Source organism: Sphaeramia orbicularis, chromosome 21, assembly GCF_902148855.1.
Source record: "Sphaeramia orbicularis chromosome 21, fSphaOr1.1, whole genome shotgun sequence".
NCBI lineage: Eukaryota > Metazoa > Chordata > Actinopteri > Kurtiformes > Apogonidae > Sphaeramia > Sphaeramia orbicularis.
Genome location: NC_043977.1, coordinates 16,094,451 through 16,113,625, shown reverse-complemented (window position 1 = coordinate 16,113,625; position 19,175 = coordinate 16,094,451). Strand labels below are relative to the sequence as shown.

Sequence of the window (19,175 nt, the reverse complement as noted above, 5' to 3'; positions counted from 1 at the left end):
TTTTTTTTTTTCTTAATTCAGTTCAAGACTGTGGAATGTTTGCACTTGGCAAAAACATCCTAGGGGCCTAACTTGACCCTTTGGCCCTCCCGCATTTGGCCCCCGGGCCGCATGTTTGACACCCCTGGTATAATCCTTTGCAACACACCATTAGTTTAAAAAAGATGAAGTAGCTGAAGAGCCTGGCAGAATTTAGGTTGCAGGCAGTGATAAGCAGAACTGTTTGGAATCATTATGAGGTAAACAGCCATGAAAAGAAAAACAACATAAGTCTTGCATGGAGCTCAGAGAATGAGAGGCTTGACTGAAAAGATGAAGATGGAAAAAAAAAAACAATCAAATGTGGCAACTTTTGGAGCCTTTCCTCCCAGATCTACACTTGTGCTTATCATTTCTGAGAAACTCTACTTACTTTATTCCCTGGGTCTTATTTCTGACCTGTCACCATCACTTGTATGTGACAGAGGTTGATGTTTACCGGTGTAAGAAATGTTATGCAATTCTACACTGGATATGCTCGTTGCTTCTCGTGCGAAATGCAATCTCCCGCTCGGAACTCATTTTAAGTTTTGATAGTAAATTACTGCGTTGCATTCTAATTAACTATTAGAATGTTATCACATTACATACACATGGCATCTTCAAACTGTAAACAGCTATATCAATTTTAAATAGTCGGGAAGGGTTCCTAGATGGGACTAGATTGTGCGTAATGGTGCGCAACGCTGTGCGTAAACTTGGATGCGTAAAGCTGATGTGTGGAGGAAATCGCGTGGCCCCGGCTAACCTTTAACACCGTTTCCAGTGTTTTCGTTTTAGATTATAGATATATGGCATAAATAAACCCTCTCTGGCCCGTAGCCCGTTATTCCAAGTTTAGAGAGTGCCCCCCTCCAGTCCACACACACCCCTCCCACCTCCAAGCCAATCCTTTCATGGGGCCAACGTTGACGGGGGTCAGGAGGAAAAATAGCCTCATATATATACGCCCAGACGGTGATTTCTTGCTCCGAGTCTCCTCCACTCTGTGCTGCACTCCTTGTGTTGTCACCCGAACCGGGAATTGTCTGTGTTTCAGGAACACATTTGTTCAACTATAAGCTGAAATGGCACCCAAGAAGGACCCTAAGGCGGCGGCTCCAGCCAAGAAGGCCGAACCTGCACCTGCACCAGCACCCGCACCCGAACCAGCCCCAGCTCCTGCAGCCGCTCCCGCTGTCGACCTGTCCGCTGTGAAGGTACAGAACACCTGGCATGAGATCTGCGGTGGGGAGGGATGGAGATAGGAGGATGGCTGCGCAGGAAGAACTGGATTTGACTTTGTAGCATGACTGAACAAGACTTTAACCTTCATGAAGAAACCCCAGAGATTTTTTTTTTTTTTCTCCCCACTTTTTTTTTTTTTTTTTTTTTTAATTTTTATTCCATGTAGTGGACAAAATTGTGAGGCCATGTGTACAACTGGACCGTTATGGCGACTTTACGCATAACTTTAAATGACCCTACAGTACAGTGGGCCTAGAATTTAACCTGTTCATTCATTAACCCTTTCATGCATAGTGGTCACTACAGTGGACAGCTATTTATTCTACAGCTGTTCTCTTGTATATACATGAATTTTGTTCTTTTAGTTCCATATCAGTTTATACATCATCTCATCAATTGTCATCATCAATTGATACAATTACTGAAACTTTGCTGTTCTTGATAAACTTGATCTTCAATAACATTTTTGACTGTAAATCAATTGCTAATTGCTATTAGACTGTTTTTTTTTTTGCATATAATCTCCATGAAGTAAGTAGTAAGTAGTATTAGAGTAGGTTAAAATGTGAGAAAACATCAGATTACCCGCATTAATTAAACATGTTTTTATTTCATAGTTGTCACACAGTATATCAGCAAATACATGTTTATTTGCTTCAAAAATTAAACACATGGTGTCCAGCTGAATGGACATTTTTACAACTCCATTTTAATTATTAATCGCATTTTTTTTTTTTTTTCATGCCTAAAGAGGAACAAAAACACTCAGGAAAAAAAAAAAAAAAAAATCTTGATTAAGGTTCTCATAATTCATGCATGAAAGGGTTATGAAAAATAATAGTCAATGGTCAGTTCTCATCCATTTGTTACACTAATATAACTGACCAAGTAAATAAAAAAAAGATAACAAAAGACATGACAGAATGAATCTAAATATCTATCACTTTATATTTAATAAAACTTTCTGCAACTTCAGATTCAAGGGGCACACTCAGAGTTGTGTAGAGGACTGAAGAGAATGAGCAGAACCATGGAGAGCTCAACTTGACTTTAGGCCATGCCCTCTGCTCTCTGGATTGGACTGTGGCGCAGTGACTAATGTGTGATGGCATTGCAAGGTGGACCAAATGTGGACATGTTAATGTAGCTAAAGATGGACCGTCAGATCGAGTACCCTCCTTCCTACACCCCAGTTAATTCTGGCAATGAGACAAGTTTAACCCTAGTTTTGGCCTAATTAATTAGTTGAGATTAAGGGGAAAATGCCTGGTTATCTCAGTCGATATGCAGCAGTTAAAGATGAAATTGCATGTCAGAACTAATGAGCTTTATGTATGTTTTGTACTGGAAAACTAACATGCTTGTTTTGTATTATCTTATAGATTGAATTCAGCGCAGACCAGGTTGAAGGTAAGATACTTTCATGTTGCAAATACTATGAAACGCAACTTTTCTCTTGGCCCTTATCTTGGCAAATTTGTAAAGTTAACATTACAGAAAAAAAAACAAAAAACATGAAGCCAAGAAATAAATACACCTGAAAGCTAAACAGCATCTAGAACAGGAGGTTCCAGTCTGATCATAATATTCATGAAAAAACAAGGGTTCTATCCTTTTAACATTACATAAGAAAATGAGCTAAAACAAGAAATTGTACCTTTAAAATATCAGAAACATGTCAATGTCATATTTTGCAGTACAGAGCATGAAAATACAGACTTTTACCATAAATAACTACTGTCAGATTTCACCTAAAGTAAATATAACTAGAAAAGCAAGGCAGATCAGTGCACCCCCCCACACACACACATCACCACCAAAATTTTATTATTTGTTCCTTGTGCCAGTATCAACATTTCCTGAAATTTTCATACAAAGCCATTCATAACTTTTTGAGTTATCTTGCACACGGAGAGACAGACAAACCAACGCCAGCAAAAACATAACCTTGGTGGAGGTAATAATAATAATAATAATAATAATAATAATAATAATAATAATAATAATAATAATAATAATAAATCTATAGTGTAAATTTGCTTGCTTTAGGTTAAAAATTAGGGGAAAAAAATCAAAATGCGGGAATAATTTAACCATAGCTGGGGACCGTAGATCATCACTGATAATTCAAGGCTACAGCGTCCCAATACTTTCAATCCCGCCATCTTCATGAATGGCATAATAATTTTATTGGCTACTTGGTGGTGACGACAAAACTTGCGTCACTGATTTAAAAATATCCAACCATGTGACCACAGCAGGCAAACGTTTCACAGAATGAGAAGAAAATTTTAAAAAGACACGGATACCCCAGATCGGACGTCAGTAGACTTGTTTTCTGACAGGCTGTTTGTAACGCTGAAGTCAGCATTTCCTACTTTTACTCAGCTCAACCCTAGAAGGCCTTGCCTTTAAAAGGAGGGGGCTCATATTCTCAGCTATGTTTATCAATTCCAAGGTGGTCTTTTAAAAGAGCCTATAGCCCTGCAGAGAGAGAGAGAGAGAGAGAGAGAAAGAGAAGGTGACAGCTGAGATTGAAATAGACTGAGGGGTGACTAAGCTCAGTGGGTTTGTCCCATTCAGACCCGTAACTCCGCGATCCATTGAGAGGACTTGGATTCTTGTCACTTTGGATAAGAGCTGCCTCCACCTGCTGGCAGCGACGTTCACAGAAATATAACCCACAGTCTTTCACTCAGCACACTAAACACACTAATCCTTTAAAAAAACCCTTTAGCCTTTCGCCGGCGGGCCTAAAAAATTATATTAACCCTTTCATGTATACTGGTCACTACAGTGGACAGCTATTCTACAGCTGTTGTCTTGTATATTCATGGATTTGTTTGTTTGTTTGTTTGTTTGTTTTTGCATATATCTTTATTAAAGTTTTAAGACACTACATATCTTTTCTGACATGAATTGGAAACACTGTGTAGATCTCCCCTGAGCATACTCTCACCCCCAGAACTACAAGCCCCCCTCAGTTTTCACACAATTTATCTGTAAATACATGTTTCTTCGTTTCAGAAATTAAATGCAAGGTGTCCAGCTGAATGGACATTTTTGCAACTTCATGTAAAATAGGTTCATAAGATCATTTTTATTATTAGTAGTAGTAGTAGTATGTCTTTTTTTAATTTTATTTTTTGTTTTTTTATATAATTTTTATTTATTTATTTATCATAAGAAAAGTTTCAATTGCATTGTTTTTTTTCATGCCTAAAGAGGAATAAAAACAGAAAAAAAAATCTTGATTAAGGTTCTCATAATTCGTGCATGAAAGGGTTAATATTCATCTACTATAAAAATATAATAAATCATGACAATGGATGTTTTTTTCAACTTTTGCTCAAAGTTTAGACCCTAATGTTAATAAAAGTACATCAAAAGTGTATTTTAGTACAAACTTTAATGTTCAAACATAATTTTTAATCTTTGTGGGGTGAAATATACGCTATTAAAAAATCTCCGACACAAACAATTAATTTATGCATATCATCGTCAATCCAGCCGAAAAAAAAACAGGCGAGGATAAAAAAATTTGAATTTCTCTTTTAGTTTGTTACAGTTTACTCAGGCATAGTAATAGATACAATATTTTAGACAATGGGAATAGATTCTGTGAGCTCTCTAAATGTTCATAGACACCAAGAACACCCATATGAACCTTATTATTGTGAAGTAATTCTTCATTTACTTTGGGTATGTCTTTTTAGGCTTTTTTCCCCTGAAAATATGGTCAGGGTTAAACAGGTTAAGAAAACACAAAACACCTGCTTACTTACAGGCAAATTAATCCAAAATGTTAGTATACGATTAATAATGCAAATATCATTCCTCTACACCAATAGTTTTATGGCTTGTAAGGCTTGATTTTTACTCATTAAAACATCTAAATGAATTCATCAGTTTATAACTATACGGGAAATTGATTATATAGATAAAAGATAAAAAGCCAATATACCCGATGCATGCTTTATATATAAGAAACTGTCAATAATGGATAAAATACTGGAAATAGTTCAAATTAACCACTGCATTTATATCACTAAAATGCTTTCAGAATAAAAGTAGTGACATTTTACCGCATGTGAGTCGCTGATAAAGAAAAATCAAGTCAAAAATGCTGATTGGCTGATGTTTCCAAGAGTAAGTCTTGGGTCAAAATGTGAAATTTGAGAATAAACAAGAGAATGGGTTTAACTCTAAAGGAATATTTGTGTCAGAGCTACCAGATTTACTTCAAAACACTGTCTGCACATGACAATACATTCACTTTACAGGTTCTATCTAGTGGAAGATTTATAAATCTATTGTATAAATGTACATAAACCAATATATATGTGTAATAACACTTTAACACATCAGCAAAACAGCCCTTTTGTCATTTGTTTTCCTATTAATCTTATTAAAATGCGCAAAATTTAGCACATTTAATCTCTGAAGCAGAAAATTTCTAAAAAAAAAAAACCCAAAAAACAATGTAAACCAGTGTAATGGATAAAATTCTGTAAATAAATGATGTCATCCTCTTTGTGGTCGTCCTCCTACTCCAGACTACAGGGAGGCCTTCGGTCTGTTCGACAGGGTGGGTGACAACAAGGTGGCTTACAACCAGATCGCCGACATCATGCGCGCTCTTGGACAGAACCCCACCAACAAGGAAGTGTCCAAACTGCTGGGAAACCCCTCAGCTGACGGTAAGAGTTATGATAACGCTGTATCATAAAGAAGCTACGTTTTAGATGTTCTGTGCTAACTAAAGATCCAATCAGGATTTTAATACAGAAGCAGTAACTGAAGCTTTTAGACTAATGCATCACAAAACACACAGCAATTAATGATAAATATGTGTGTTGATATAACCTTTTTCTGTCTTTACTGGCAGTACGATAAATAACTGATTAGCCCATGCATCTGTGGAAACATGATGTAGGGCTGTTTCTGTAACTCTCTTCCTAAATTTCATGAGAAAACACACTTTGACATTGCAAGCACAGCACATTTGTTAAGTGTATTAGGTGATTCATTTCCCACTCCTCATTCCTCGAAGACTAATCATCAACATTTTCTCAGGGGAAAAGCAGAAGTGTCACAAAGCATGATTCCTGGAAAACTTGAAAAAATAATGAGCTGACTGAATGCTGCCAGCTAGTGGCCACACTAGTCACTTACTGTATGTTTAACTGCACATATGACTGAAGTATATGGAAGTAAATCTGTCTCATCAGATTTTGAATTATAAAAGTCATTGAATTTCTAGCACTGATTTTTTTTGCACTGAAATTAAGTATCTGAATTTCTTTATTTTTTTGCACTGAAATTAAGTATCTGAATTTTTTTTGCACTGAAATTAAGTATCTGAATTTCTTTCTTTTTTTTTTTTGCACTGAAATTAAGTATCTGAATTTTTTTTTGCACTGAAATTAAGTATCTGAATTTTTTTTTTTTTTGCACTGAAATTAAGTATCTGAATTTGTTTTGGGTTTTTTTTGCACTGAAATTAAGTATCTGATTTTTTTTTTTGTGCTGAAATTAAGTATCTGAATTTTCTTTTGCACTGAAATTAAGTATCTGAATTTTTTTGCACTAAAATTAAGTATCTGAATTTTTTTGCAATGAAATTAAATATTTGAAATTTTTTTTTGCACTGAAATTAAGTATCTGAATTTTTTTTTGTACTGAAATTAAGCATCTGAATTTGTTTTTTTCAACTGAAATTAAGTATCTGAATTTTTTTCAACTGAAATTAAGTATCTGAATTTGTTTTTTTCAACTGAAATTATGTATCTGAATTTTTTTTTGCACTGAAATTACGTATCTGAATTTTTTTTTGCACTGAAATTAAGTATCTGAATTTTTTGTTTTTTTGCACTGAAATTAAGTATCTGAATTTTTTTTGCACTGAAATTAAGTATCTGAATTTTTTTGTCTCTCAATTTTACAATGTTCATAAATTTAGAAAAAAAAAATTCAGATGCAAAAAATTCAGAAGCCAAAATTCAGATGCAAAAAATTCAAAAGTAAAAAATTCAGATGCAAAAAAATTGAGATCACACATCCGGGATACCAAGGATAAGCAATGATTCTATCTCAAGTCGAACCGCCAGCCAGCCAGTTGAGTTACGTTAGGTTGGTCATGTGATGCCGAAAAAATTCAGATACTTAATTTTAGTGCAAAAAAATTCAGTGCTAGAAATTCAGTGGCTTTTATACTTCAAAATCTGATGAGACAGATTTAATTCCATAGAAGTAGACACTGACCATGAAATGAAAGTTTTTTTCAGTTTTCCATACTTATTCTTCTGTCCACTTTTGTGCAGACATGGCCAACAAGAGAGTAGAGTTCGAGCAGTTCCTGCCCATGCTCCAGACCATCATCAACAGCCCGAACAAGGCAGGATTTGAAGACTACGTTGAGGGTCTGCGTGTCTTCGACAAGGAGGGCAACGGCACAGTCATGGGTGCTGAGCTGCGTATCGTCCTGTCAACACTGGGTGAGTAAAGCAGTTGTGTGTTTTAGTGCATGTGTGGGTCATTTTGCATGTGTTGTAGTGTTAACACATGATGGCTTCTGTCTCCCCCTGCAGGAGAGAAGATGACTGAGGCTGAGATTGATGCTCTCATGGCAGGACAGGAGGATGAGAACGGCTGTGTCAACTACGAGGGTGAACACAAATTATAATATTATATTCCATTTAAAGTTTACATATGTTTTGCATTGTCTTGTGTAGTTTTATGTTTCAGTTGTGATATTTTCTCACTAGTCGCTTTTCCACTGACCCTCAAATTGCGCAAATATAACTTGAGCATAAAAATTTACCTAAAAGAAAAATGACAATTTCGCTAAAAGTCTCATTTTTCGATTAAAAGTTTTTGTGCTGGCAAGAGGTGGTTTTTCTGGCGTAGCGCAAATGGTATATCACCAAGCCCGGATTAACCATATGGGCAACTGGGTAATTGCCCAGGGGCCCACGACCTCTGAAGGGCCCTGGGTAGCTCGGGCGTAACGAAAATATCTGGTTTCTTATTTATTTTTTGTGAAAAAGGAGGACACTTCCCTCTCTTTCTAATGTAGTGGATCAATTTTAGATTATACTGATGCTAATGTATTTTGTTTTCTTATCATCATATGCAAATGAGTGGCCTTGACAAGAGGCTATAGTGGTGCACTTGTAGTTCTACGAGCATTTACATATTTGTACATCAAAATGCATTTGATGATAGTTAGATATTGAAGTATGGGGTATATTTACATATATTCCTGGAACTTATTCTGTATTTTGCCAGATTATAGGGATTCTGGGGTTGTGATGATGAGGCCCTTGAATATTGTTGCCCAGGGTACAATGAAGTGTTAATCTGGCCCTGTATATCACGCAAAACTGCAATGGAAAGATCTTTTGTCGCAACTAGAGTCAGGCACCAAAACCACTCAGAGAAAAGCCACATTCAGTGACTGGAAAACAAAGTGAATTGCCAAATGGATTTTGCTCCAGAACAGCTACATAAAATGTGAAAACGAGGAAACTTTTTGCAGAAAACTACAGTTCTTAAAATTAGATCTGTTGTCATTGTAATCCTTTTAGTGGTAATAAGAATCCTAGCATTGAGAGGTTGGTAAACACAGACAGTTTAACTCCACAGTAACCCATAAAGACCCAAAAAGTAGTTGGCAACCAAAATCATCTACTGATCTAAAATGTTTAATAACTTCTGATCCATTAATCCTATCAAAACATGTAAATAATTGGTGTAAAATGCAGTTTCTCATCTTTTCATGGTCATCCGATATAACCCATTTGGACATTCAGAGGCTACATAATGAACGTGGAAACACTAGTCACTTTTCCATTGACCCTCAAATTATGCAAATATAACTTGAGCATAAAAATTTACCTAAAAGAAAAATGACAATTTCGCTAAAAGTCAAATTTTTCGATTAAAAGTTTTTGCGCTGGCAAGAGGTGGTTTTTCAGGCGTAGCGCAAATGGCATATCACGCAAAACTGCAATGGAAAGACTTTTTTTCGCAATTAGAGTCAGGCACCAAAACCACTCAGAGAAAAGCCACATTCAGTGACTGGAAAACAAAGTGAATTGCCAAATGGATTTTGCTCCAGAACAGCTACATAAAATGTGAAAACGAGGAAACTTTTTGCAGAAAACTACAGTTCTTAAAATTAGATCTGTTGTCATTGTAATCCTTTTCGGGTAATAAGAATCCTAGCATTGAGAGGTTGGTAAACACAGACAGTTTAACTCCAGATTAACCCATAAAGACCCAAAAAGTAGTTGGCAACCAAAATCATCTACTGATCTAAAATGTTTAATAACTTCTGATCCATTAATCCTATCAAAACATGTAAATAATTGGTGTAAAATGCAGTTTCTCATCTTTTCATGGTCATCCGATATAACCCATTTGGACATTCAGAGGCTACATAATGAACGTGGAAACACTAGTCACTTTTCCATTGACCCTCAAATTATGCAAATATAACTTGAGCATAAAAATTTACCTAAAAGAAAAATGACAATTTCGCTAAAAGTCAAATTTTTCGATTAAAAGTTTTTGCGCTGGCAAGAGGTGGTTTTTCAGGCGTAGCGCAAATGGCATATCACGCAAAACTGCAATGGAAAGACTTTTTTTCGCAATTAGAGTCAGGCACCAAAACCACTCAGAGAAAAGCCACATTCAGTGACTGGAAAACAAAGTGAATTGCCAAATGGATTTTGCTCCAGAACAGCTACATAAAATGTGAAAACGAGGAAACTTTTTGAAGAAAACTACAGTTCTTAAAATTAGATCTGTTGTCATTGTAATCCTTTTCGGGTAATAAGAATCCTAGCATTGAGAGGTTGGTAAACACAGACAGTTTAACTCCAGATTAACCCATAAAGACCCAAAAAGTAGTTGGCAACCAAAATCATCTACTGATCTAAAATGTTTAATAACTTCTGATCCATTAATCCTATCAAAACATGTAAATAATTGGTGTAAAATACAGTTTCTCATCTTTTCATGGTCATCTGATAGGACCCATTTGGACGTTCAGAGGCTACATAATGAACATGGAAACACTCGTCGCTTTTCCATTGACCCTCACATTGTGCAAACATAACTTGCGCATAGAAATTTACCCAATGGAAAAACGACAATTTTGCCAAAAGTCTCATTTTTTCGATTAAAAGTTTTTGCGCTGGCAAGAGGTGGTTTTTTGGGTGTAGCGCAAATGGTATGTCACGCAAAACTGAGACCTTTTTTCGCAACTAGAGTCAGGTGAATTAAAAAAAACGGATGTTGACGGACGTTACAACAAGCAAAGAAGAAGAAACATGTTGCGGTATGTGTGGACACACCAGGAAACCAAATCATTTTTTAAATTTAGTACGAGATAGAGGGGTAATATATAATAATAATGAATATATCTGTAAATCAACACCATATTTACGTTCGTCGCCATGTTTATGGAATGACTTCTTGTGTCATCTCGCGATAATAAATAAACAAATCATCGCATTTGTGATTTAATGGAAAAACTGACATTATGCACTTCTGTTTTTTCAACATTTTGTAAATATTGGTAAAGTTTTGCAGTCGCTTTTCCATTGACCCTCAAATTGCACAAATATAACTTGAGCATAAAAATTCACCTAAAGGAAAAACGACAATTTTGCCATAAGTCTCATTTTTTGATTAAAAGTTTTTGCGCTGGCAAGAAGTGTTTTTTTGGGTGTAGCGCAAATGATATATCACGCAAAACTGCAATGGAAAGACCTTCTTTCGCAACTAGAGTCAGGTGAAATAAAAACCCAGATGTTAATGTACATTACAACAAGCGAGAAGAAGAAACATGTTGCGGTATGTGTGGACACACCAGGAAACCCAATCATTTTTTAATTTAGTGCAAGATAGAGGGGTAATATGTAATAATAATGAATATATCTGTAAATCAACACCATATTTATATTCGTCACCATGTTTATGGAATGACTTCTCGTGTCATCTCACGATAATAAATAAACAAATCATCGCATTTGTGATTTAACGGAAAAAACATTACGCACTTCTGTTTTTTCGACGTTTAGTAAATATCGGTAAAGTTTTCCGCAGACGTCTAATGGAAAAGCAACTACTGACTTATTAGGTGTTACTGCTTGTTTTCTCCACACTCACTACTTCTTCTTTCTTCTGCAGCCTTTGTGAAGCACATCATGTCTGTGTAAGGACCCTGCCACTGCGGTGGTGAGCATCATATACGAGCAGACCCCATGGTGTCATGACATCCACTCACTGTTTCCTGTAACACCCGAGGAAACGGGGGGAACAATGGACAATGAGATGTCACTTCTGAATCCTTTTTTTTTTTTTTTTTGTTCTGCACTCTTTTTTTTTCTTCTCTTTTGTCCAAAACTGGTGCTTTTTTTCTCCCTCTTTTCCTCCTCCTCCTCTTCCTCCTTCTCTTCCTCCTGCTGTTCCAGAAGCCATCCCCAATTTTCCATGAGACGTCTCTTCCTTATCTTCAACAAAGTACCCCTCCTGCCTCGTTGGGGTTTTATGTCGTCACAGGTTTTTACAGTGTAATAGTGATGGAGCTGTAGGTAGGTTCTGTCAAATACTGTTTTAGCTCAAGTGACTGTTCGGCCCAGGACTGGCCACCAAAATGAATCACTCCTCCCCCAACCCGATCCCCAAGTCTTAACTTATTGTACACCCATGTCATTTCACAATAAACCTTTTCCAAACTCCCATTTTAATTCTTAATGTTTGACTCTTGTTTGATCCCAGAGATGCATGCCAACTGCACGTCTTGCCTTCTGAAGGGAATACAGTACTTCGGCGTCAATTTTTTGTCCTTTTTATTGTCATTAATTATTGTAATTTATGTCATATCAACAAGAGAAAAACTGCGTACATCTATTTGAACTTTTAAATACATTTACAGTTGCTGTAGGTTGGAGCAGGAAGTGGGAAAGTGGGGGGGTAAAAGGGCACACGGAGATGGGGAAATGCAGAAAAAACACAGAAGCAAACGCACAGTTGCAGGTGAGGGCAGTAATTAGGCAGAAGGCAGGATATATCACAAATGGTGTCTGAAAAAGAAACTAGATCACCCAAACACTTTTTTTCCTAACAGATGTAACAGGATCCATGGGGTTGGTATACTTTTGTTCATGGAGTGTCTTTTTAATGTTTTTTTTTTTTTTTTTCAAAATATTTTTTTTTCCACTTTTCCTCTTCCACATATTGCAACAGAACATCCACGTACGGTAGCATCCGTCATAAAACGGCATGGGATTGGCACCACACACGCACACATACACACAGACAGATTTCAGAATAGCTGCATCTTCTGCTAAAATCTCAGCTTTTGCGAACTGTAGCTTCGTCCTCCGCCGGTCAGACAAACAGACAGTCCTGATAAGAGCGACATGTTAGTAGAGTCATTCATTCACGTGAGCTTATTATCTGCGACTGTGACGACATGATACTGTTAGCCGTTTCCTTTTCGGATGGAGGTTTTTGGTGGAATAAAATCCAGATCCATCTCCAGCTCCGGTTCCAGCGTTTAATATTGTTCTGATGTAATAACAGGCGTCTATAGAGAACTACTGTGAAAAGTACAAGTGTATGATGCTCTTCAACAGGACTGAGATGCATTCCTTAGCAACACCAAATCAGCTGTCTGACATTGTCACCAAGCATTACACTGTAAACAACTAATAACTACAAAACATTAACTTTTAATTTACTCAATAATTGAGGAAATAACTTACTAAAATCCTTCTTTTAAATTACAAAATAGCCTCTTTTAATATTAGAATCAATACATGCTGTTGTAACATGACCTAGTTCTTGCAATAATGCAATTTTACAGGTATATTTTATAGCCATATTGTCATTTCCTTTTAAAATGTTTTTAAGGACATGTAGATGGCAAGGAACTTGTATTTTTATACATGTTTCTGTATATATTCATTAGATATATTATATATTGAATGACAAGAATGACTTGCAGTAAGGATGCTTGGTTTGTTAAGGGGGGGTCTGGAGTCCATGCACATTTACTGAGCAAGAACAACACGTGCTGCATGGTGTGCTGGCCACATTACTTCCTACTTAAAGAAGAATAAAGGCTGTGGCTTCTTTAAAACACTGATCCAGAACCAGTCAAGCCAATACCTGGTACGTAGACCTGGTCCAGACCGCTTCAAATTTACCATTCAATCTTATCTAGGACAGGTGCTCAGACTGAACTATTCTATGCAACATCATTCATGAAAGAGAGGCCACTAAAATGAATCAGAAATAGCATATATTTGGGTTTAAAATAGGCAGGAAATAAAGAGGACCGGAGTGCAGTAGCTCCTAATTTGAGTCTCTACTCAGAGTTGGTGTTTTAATGATTGATGCTGAAGTGGAGATGTTTAGAGGCTGTGGTTTGGCTGAGTAGAAGTAGTGTCAGGCTGACCTCAGGGTGGTGGGAGTGGCCAGAAAGGTTTGAGCTTAAGGTTCAGATGGAGGGCATCTGAAGTGAGATCCAGTGTTCACAAACCCTGCTTGGCCAGAGCTGCGGTGACGTCCTCTGCCAGCGTCGCTAACTGTGGGGACTCCATCATGTTGAGACTGCCAGAAGAGGACAGGTGGCTGTCCCGGAGGCGGTGGGGGGACACTGAGCCGGACAGCCCCGGGGACTGGACCACGATCTCAGCTCCGTGGTCCACTCGGGCCTTAGCGTGGTCACGGAACATCAGCCTGTGGCTCTCAATCTAATGGAGGCAGCCGCCAGAGAGAAAACATTTTAGAATCACACTTAGATCTAAAACTACCAGAAGTTGATATATGCCTAAACCAGCCAAACAGGTCAAATTTACAGACACACACACACACACACACACACACACACACACACACACACACACACACACACACACACACACACACACACACACACACACACACACACCACTGCTGCTCAACAAACATGCTGAGTCTTTAACCCAGGGGTGTCAAACTAATTTTAGTTCAGGGGCCACATTCAGCTAAATTTGATCTGAAGTGGGCCGAACCAGTAAAATAATCTAACATATATAGCAATATAACATAAAAATATAGAAATAATGTCAACTCCAAACTTTTCTCTATGTTTTAGAGTGAAAAAAAGGTAAATTTACATTATGAAAAGGTTTACATCTGCAAACTATCCTCTAAACCAATGTGAATAACATGAACAAAGTGAAAAAAATAAGTGTAATTTTAACAATATTCTGTCTCAGTTTATCATTTACACATGTTCGTTATAATGTAAAGATCACAGTGGATCAACAAATACACAAATACATTTAATAACAGAATAAAATTGTACTTCTCTTAAGACATCTCAGGTTGTTCATATTTGTTCAGGTTGTTCACATTTTGTGCAAAATTATACTTTGTTTTAGTGTAAATACATGAAAATATTTACATTTACAAACAGAAAAAATTGGAGTTGTCATTATTTATACGTTATTACGATAGTATTTTACTGGTCCTGCCCACTTCAGATTAAATTGGTCTGAATGTGGAACCTGAACTAAATGGATTGTGAATATTTTAGTGTAATTTTTGCATTTCACAAATTCATCCTAAGGGCCAGATTGGACCCTTTGGTGGGCTAGATTTGGCCCCCGGGCCGCATGTTTGACACCTGTGCTTTAACCCTTTTAAAACTGTCATTAAAAGGCATTATAATGTATAGCACCATTCATACACAAAGCAATTCGAAGTGCTTTATAAGCGGATAAAAACACATAAAATTACATAGGATGATAGCAGAATAAAATATTAAACAAAAGGAAAGTGCAGAAAAGATGCCCCACTCTGCCCCTGGGGTTACCTGCCTCGTCGTGAGTGCAATTTGCTACTTGTGCCCCCAGGGACTGAAAGAATCCCAGAAGCTCATCCACTTGTTAACATCTTCTCTGCTAACAGTGGGTTAACTCTGCTGTCCCGGCTCTGAAAACCCTTGAAGCCCAATCAGTTTGTTCCCCCTACACAGATTATAACAATCTGCTTAAGTGTCTTTATGTTTTCTTTGCAATAAAAGTGTCAGAAAATGTCTTTTTTGCCAGTTCTTTTGCATCTTTGTTTTCAGGAAGAACTTCACTTTTAATATCTGGCCTTTAATTATCATTATTATAAATAATAAATGCTTAAAACTGAATGTTTTAGTAAAAGACAAAAAAAACGGACTTGAAGTTTTTAGCATTTATTATCTGAAACAAGTGTAAATGTTCATAACAAAACTTGTTCAGATTGCAGAAATAAACTTTCAAGTATTTTACATCTGCTCAAACATGCTTTTTGGTCTTGAACATTCAGTATCCATATTATAGCTTTGCATTTTTTTGTTATTTCCGGGCGTTTTTTTGTAGCCTATGTGGAAGCGTCTGAAACAGTTTCTTTCCATTTGTAATAGAGTCCCACATTACTGCCATAAAGTGTTACATATTGTGGGAAAGCTCAGGATCTCACCTTTCTAATGCCATTTGAATTTTGTGCATAGTGCAAATGGTTCAGGAGTAACAGTAATTTGAATGCTGTAAAGAGCAAAATGCAGCACCAGACAGATTGCTATTGTTAAAGAGTTAATGTATTGAGTCATTTTTAAGCCATGACACGAGTTTGTTTAGTCATCCCATCACTTGTTTCTGGGACTACGCACCACTTTTGTCTGTACTTATAATTTCCAATGTTTAGTTTATTTAGTCTGTTCATCACTATTCACCTGGTGTCCCTTTTCCCCACTCTCCTCTGGGGGAGTGGCTACTGTTTCAGCTGTAGCCGCCACAGTTCATACCTGTGGCCCAATGATGAGGGGATCTGAGGTGACTCATCTGTGCCTTGACATGTGACCCCGGACCTCCTCCCCCACCCTCACCTGTCTGGATGGACCTCCTCCCCCATCCTCACCTGTCTGGCTGGACCTCCTCCCCCACCTTCACCTGTCTAGATGGACCTCCTCCCCCATCCTCACCTGTCTGGATGGACCTCCTCCCCCATCCTCACCTGTCTGAATGGACCTCTTCACCCTCACCTGTCTGGATGGACCTCCTCCCCCACCTTCACCTGTCTGGATGGACCTCCTCCCCCACCCTCACCTGTCTGGATGGACCTCCCCCCCCACCTTCACCTGTCTGGATGGACCTCCTCGCCCTCACCCGTCTGGATGGACCTCCTCCCCCACCCTCACCTGTCTGGATGGACCTCCTCCCCCACCCTCACCTGTCTGGATGGACCTCCTCCCCCACCCTCACCTGTCTGGATGGACCTCCTCCCCCACCTTCACCTTTCTGGATGGACCTCCTCACTCTCACCTGTCTCATCTGATTAGATGGACCCCCTCATGTGCCCCCACCCTACTGCATCTTTACAGACTAGAACTATATTTACGTTCATCAGTCCTGGTTTCATCTACAGCCTGTCCGTCCATGGGAGTGGATCTCTCCTTCATTGTGGTTCTCCCTGAGGTTCCTCTGTTCCCACTGGGTTTTTGGAGTTTTTCTTTGCCGAGAAGGAGGATCTAAGGACGGGGGGATGCCCAGGAAATTAATCCATTTCCTTCATCTGCTGTTTATTTGACTGTTTTTGTTTTCATATCCAACTAATTCTGTAAAGCCCTGTGAGGCAACCTTGTTGTGACATAGAGCTCCACCAATAAAACTCAGTTGAATTGTTTTGGTTGTATGGTTCTATAATAAAAAGTATCTTTAAGAACTCTAATATCTTTGCATAGATGTCAGTAGTGTCAGGTCAAAAATGATATTAGCACTAAGTATCTGCAAATTAATTCCATTCATAAACCCCTGTCTCTTTCCAGTGTAAACAAATGTCATAAATTACAGATCTTTCAGGGTGACACACCTAGAAACCTAAAATGTTTGAACAGAAATGGTGCAAAAATCCTTTCTATCAGAGTGAATTTGACCAGGTGGCTGTTAAAGGCATATATTCCCATGTTTTTAAGATGGATTTATCTTGACTATATTTAACAACGGGTAGCGTAAACCAACATAATTTGACAAAAACAAAAAAACTGAAGCGTCAGAATTTTGCTAAAATAGATATCACACAGTTTGACCTTTGACCTACTGGTGGTTCTAATGTTAAGAAAATCAGAACATCCCATTAGAACCTCAGCAGTGTTATATGTGTTGACTGTAGATTCTATTGTACTTAGTCAGTGTGAATATCATCACTCGGCTGTTATGTTTGGGTTCTGCATTATTGTTAATGATTGAGATGTATACTATACCTTTATATGCAGATAAAGGAATACAAAAGTTTTTGTAAGATTGATTTTTTTTTTTATTGACTTTCTTTATTGGAAGCCATTTCACAGGCAACAATATGACAGAGAAGACTTCCATTTGTAAGACTGACTTTTAATAAATTTATAGGTACGTTATATAGATAATTACATTTTATACCCAAATATTTATGTTATTTATTCATTTTTTAAAACAATTTTACCCTTACCTTTAACAGTTTTTTAAGTTAATTATAGTATTGTTTGCAGAAAAAGTTATTCCAGCAAATCAAAGCAACTAAAATTGCAAAAGTACAACAAAAGAGGAGGAGAAAAGATATACTGTATAAAAACTACAAGTGTAAATTTAGTTTAAAAATACAGATCAAATTGACAGCTTTCACAATCTCTCAAAAACTTTCTGTTTTCCTTTGAGTCATGGATTGGGAGAGTGAATCGGACACTCACCGTGACTCGGCCTCCACCAGGAATGTGGTGAGCATTATCCAGGGAACCCACCTTGGCTTGGGCTTTGTCTTTGAAGTCCAACTTCACACTCTCTATACGCACATTACCGCCCCCTAGAGAGAAACAGAGGAAGTGCAGAGACACATGAAAATGAAATACTGTAAAGAGAGATCATGAGGGAAGAAAATATTTGTACACTGTATTAAAAGCACATATGAAGAGTTTCTGGAAGATCATCTGGAAGATAAATAAAAGCAATGCAGTTACCAATTGTGTTAATTTTATGTTTTTTATATGTATGTGTTTTTGTACATAACTGAAATAAAAATATTCATTCATTCAAAGCTACAGAATTGTATTTATACTGGAACTGCAGAGCATAAAGATAATATTTTCCAATAACAGTAGTATTATTTATATTTAGTACAACTTTTTGAGCTAAAGTTCCAAAAGAAAGTATGTGGGTCTATTCATCTGCACATTTTAATAAATAATGTTTCATAACAAAAACAAAGGGCTTTTCTCAATCTCAAGGATGATCCTTCATTGATTCATTTACAGCTCTGGAAAAAAAAATAAGTGACCACTTCACAATGATCACTTTCTCTGATTTGACCATTTATAAGTATGTGTTTGACTAAAATTAACATTTTTGTTTTATTCTCTAAACTACCGACAACATTTCTCCCAAATTTCAAATGAAAACATTATTATTTAGAGCATGTATTTGCAGAACACGACACATGGTCAAAATAACAAAAAGATGCAGGTGTTTTCAGACCTCCAACATTGCAAAGAAAACCAGTTCAAAGTCATTATAAATAACTAAATGGAACATCCAGAGGAAAACAAAATCATAAAACAACAGATATACAGAGAAAAAAAACACACAAAATTAATACAATTATAATAAAAACAGTAATATAATTAAAGAAGGTTTAAAATGATGAATAGAAGGAACAGTACTTCTGAATTTACAAACAGTAAGTCATACAGTGAAATAAATATTATAGAGGAGTTCAATCATAACATGAGAAGTGGAATGTTTTTCTTGGGTTAAAAATATCAACCTATGGCAAAAACGTTTATTAGTTTTTTTATTAATCTTACTGTAATGTGTATCAGTGTGTTACTAATTAACTGAGAATAG

The 19,175-nt window shown here is 37.0% G+C and overlaps 2 protein-coding genes across 2 annotated transcripts in view; one reads left to right on the top strand and one right to left on the bottom strand.

Annotated features, from left to right (window-relative positions):
• The first annotated feature begins 1,001 nt into the window (after positions 1 to 1,001).
• Positions 1,002 to 12,026, top strand: myl1 (myosin, light chain 1, alkali; skeletal, fast). The gene is made up of 6 exons (XM_030124199.1): positions 1,002 to 1,238; positions 2,649 to 2,676; positions 5,823 to 5,966; positions 7,590 to 7,763; positions 7,857 to 7,934; positions 11,467 to 12,026. The coding sequence occupies exons 1-6, from the start codon at positions 1,107 to 1,109 to the stop codon at positions 11,493 to 11,495; spliced, it is 585 nt and encodes a 194-aa protein (XP_029980059.1). The 5' UTR covers positions 1,002 to 1,106; the 3' UTR covers positions 11,496 to 12,026.
• An 85-nt stretch (positions 12,027 to 12,111) lies between these two features.
• Positions 12,112 to 19,175, bottom strand: part of map2 (microtubule-associated protein 2) — a 222,421-nt gene continuing 215,357 nt past the window's right edge. The window contains exons 21-22 of the mRNA XM_030125520.1: positions 18,026 to 18,138; positions 12,112 to 14,039 (exon numbers count right to left, since the gene is read on the bottom strand). Of these exons, the coding sequence (XP_029981380.1) occupies positions 13,818 to 14,039; positions 18,026 to 18,138 (335 nt within the window). The 3' untranslated portion in view covers positions 12,112 to 13,817. The remainder of the gene's footprint in view (positions 14,040 to 18,025; positions 18,139 to 19,175) is intronic.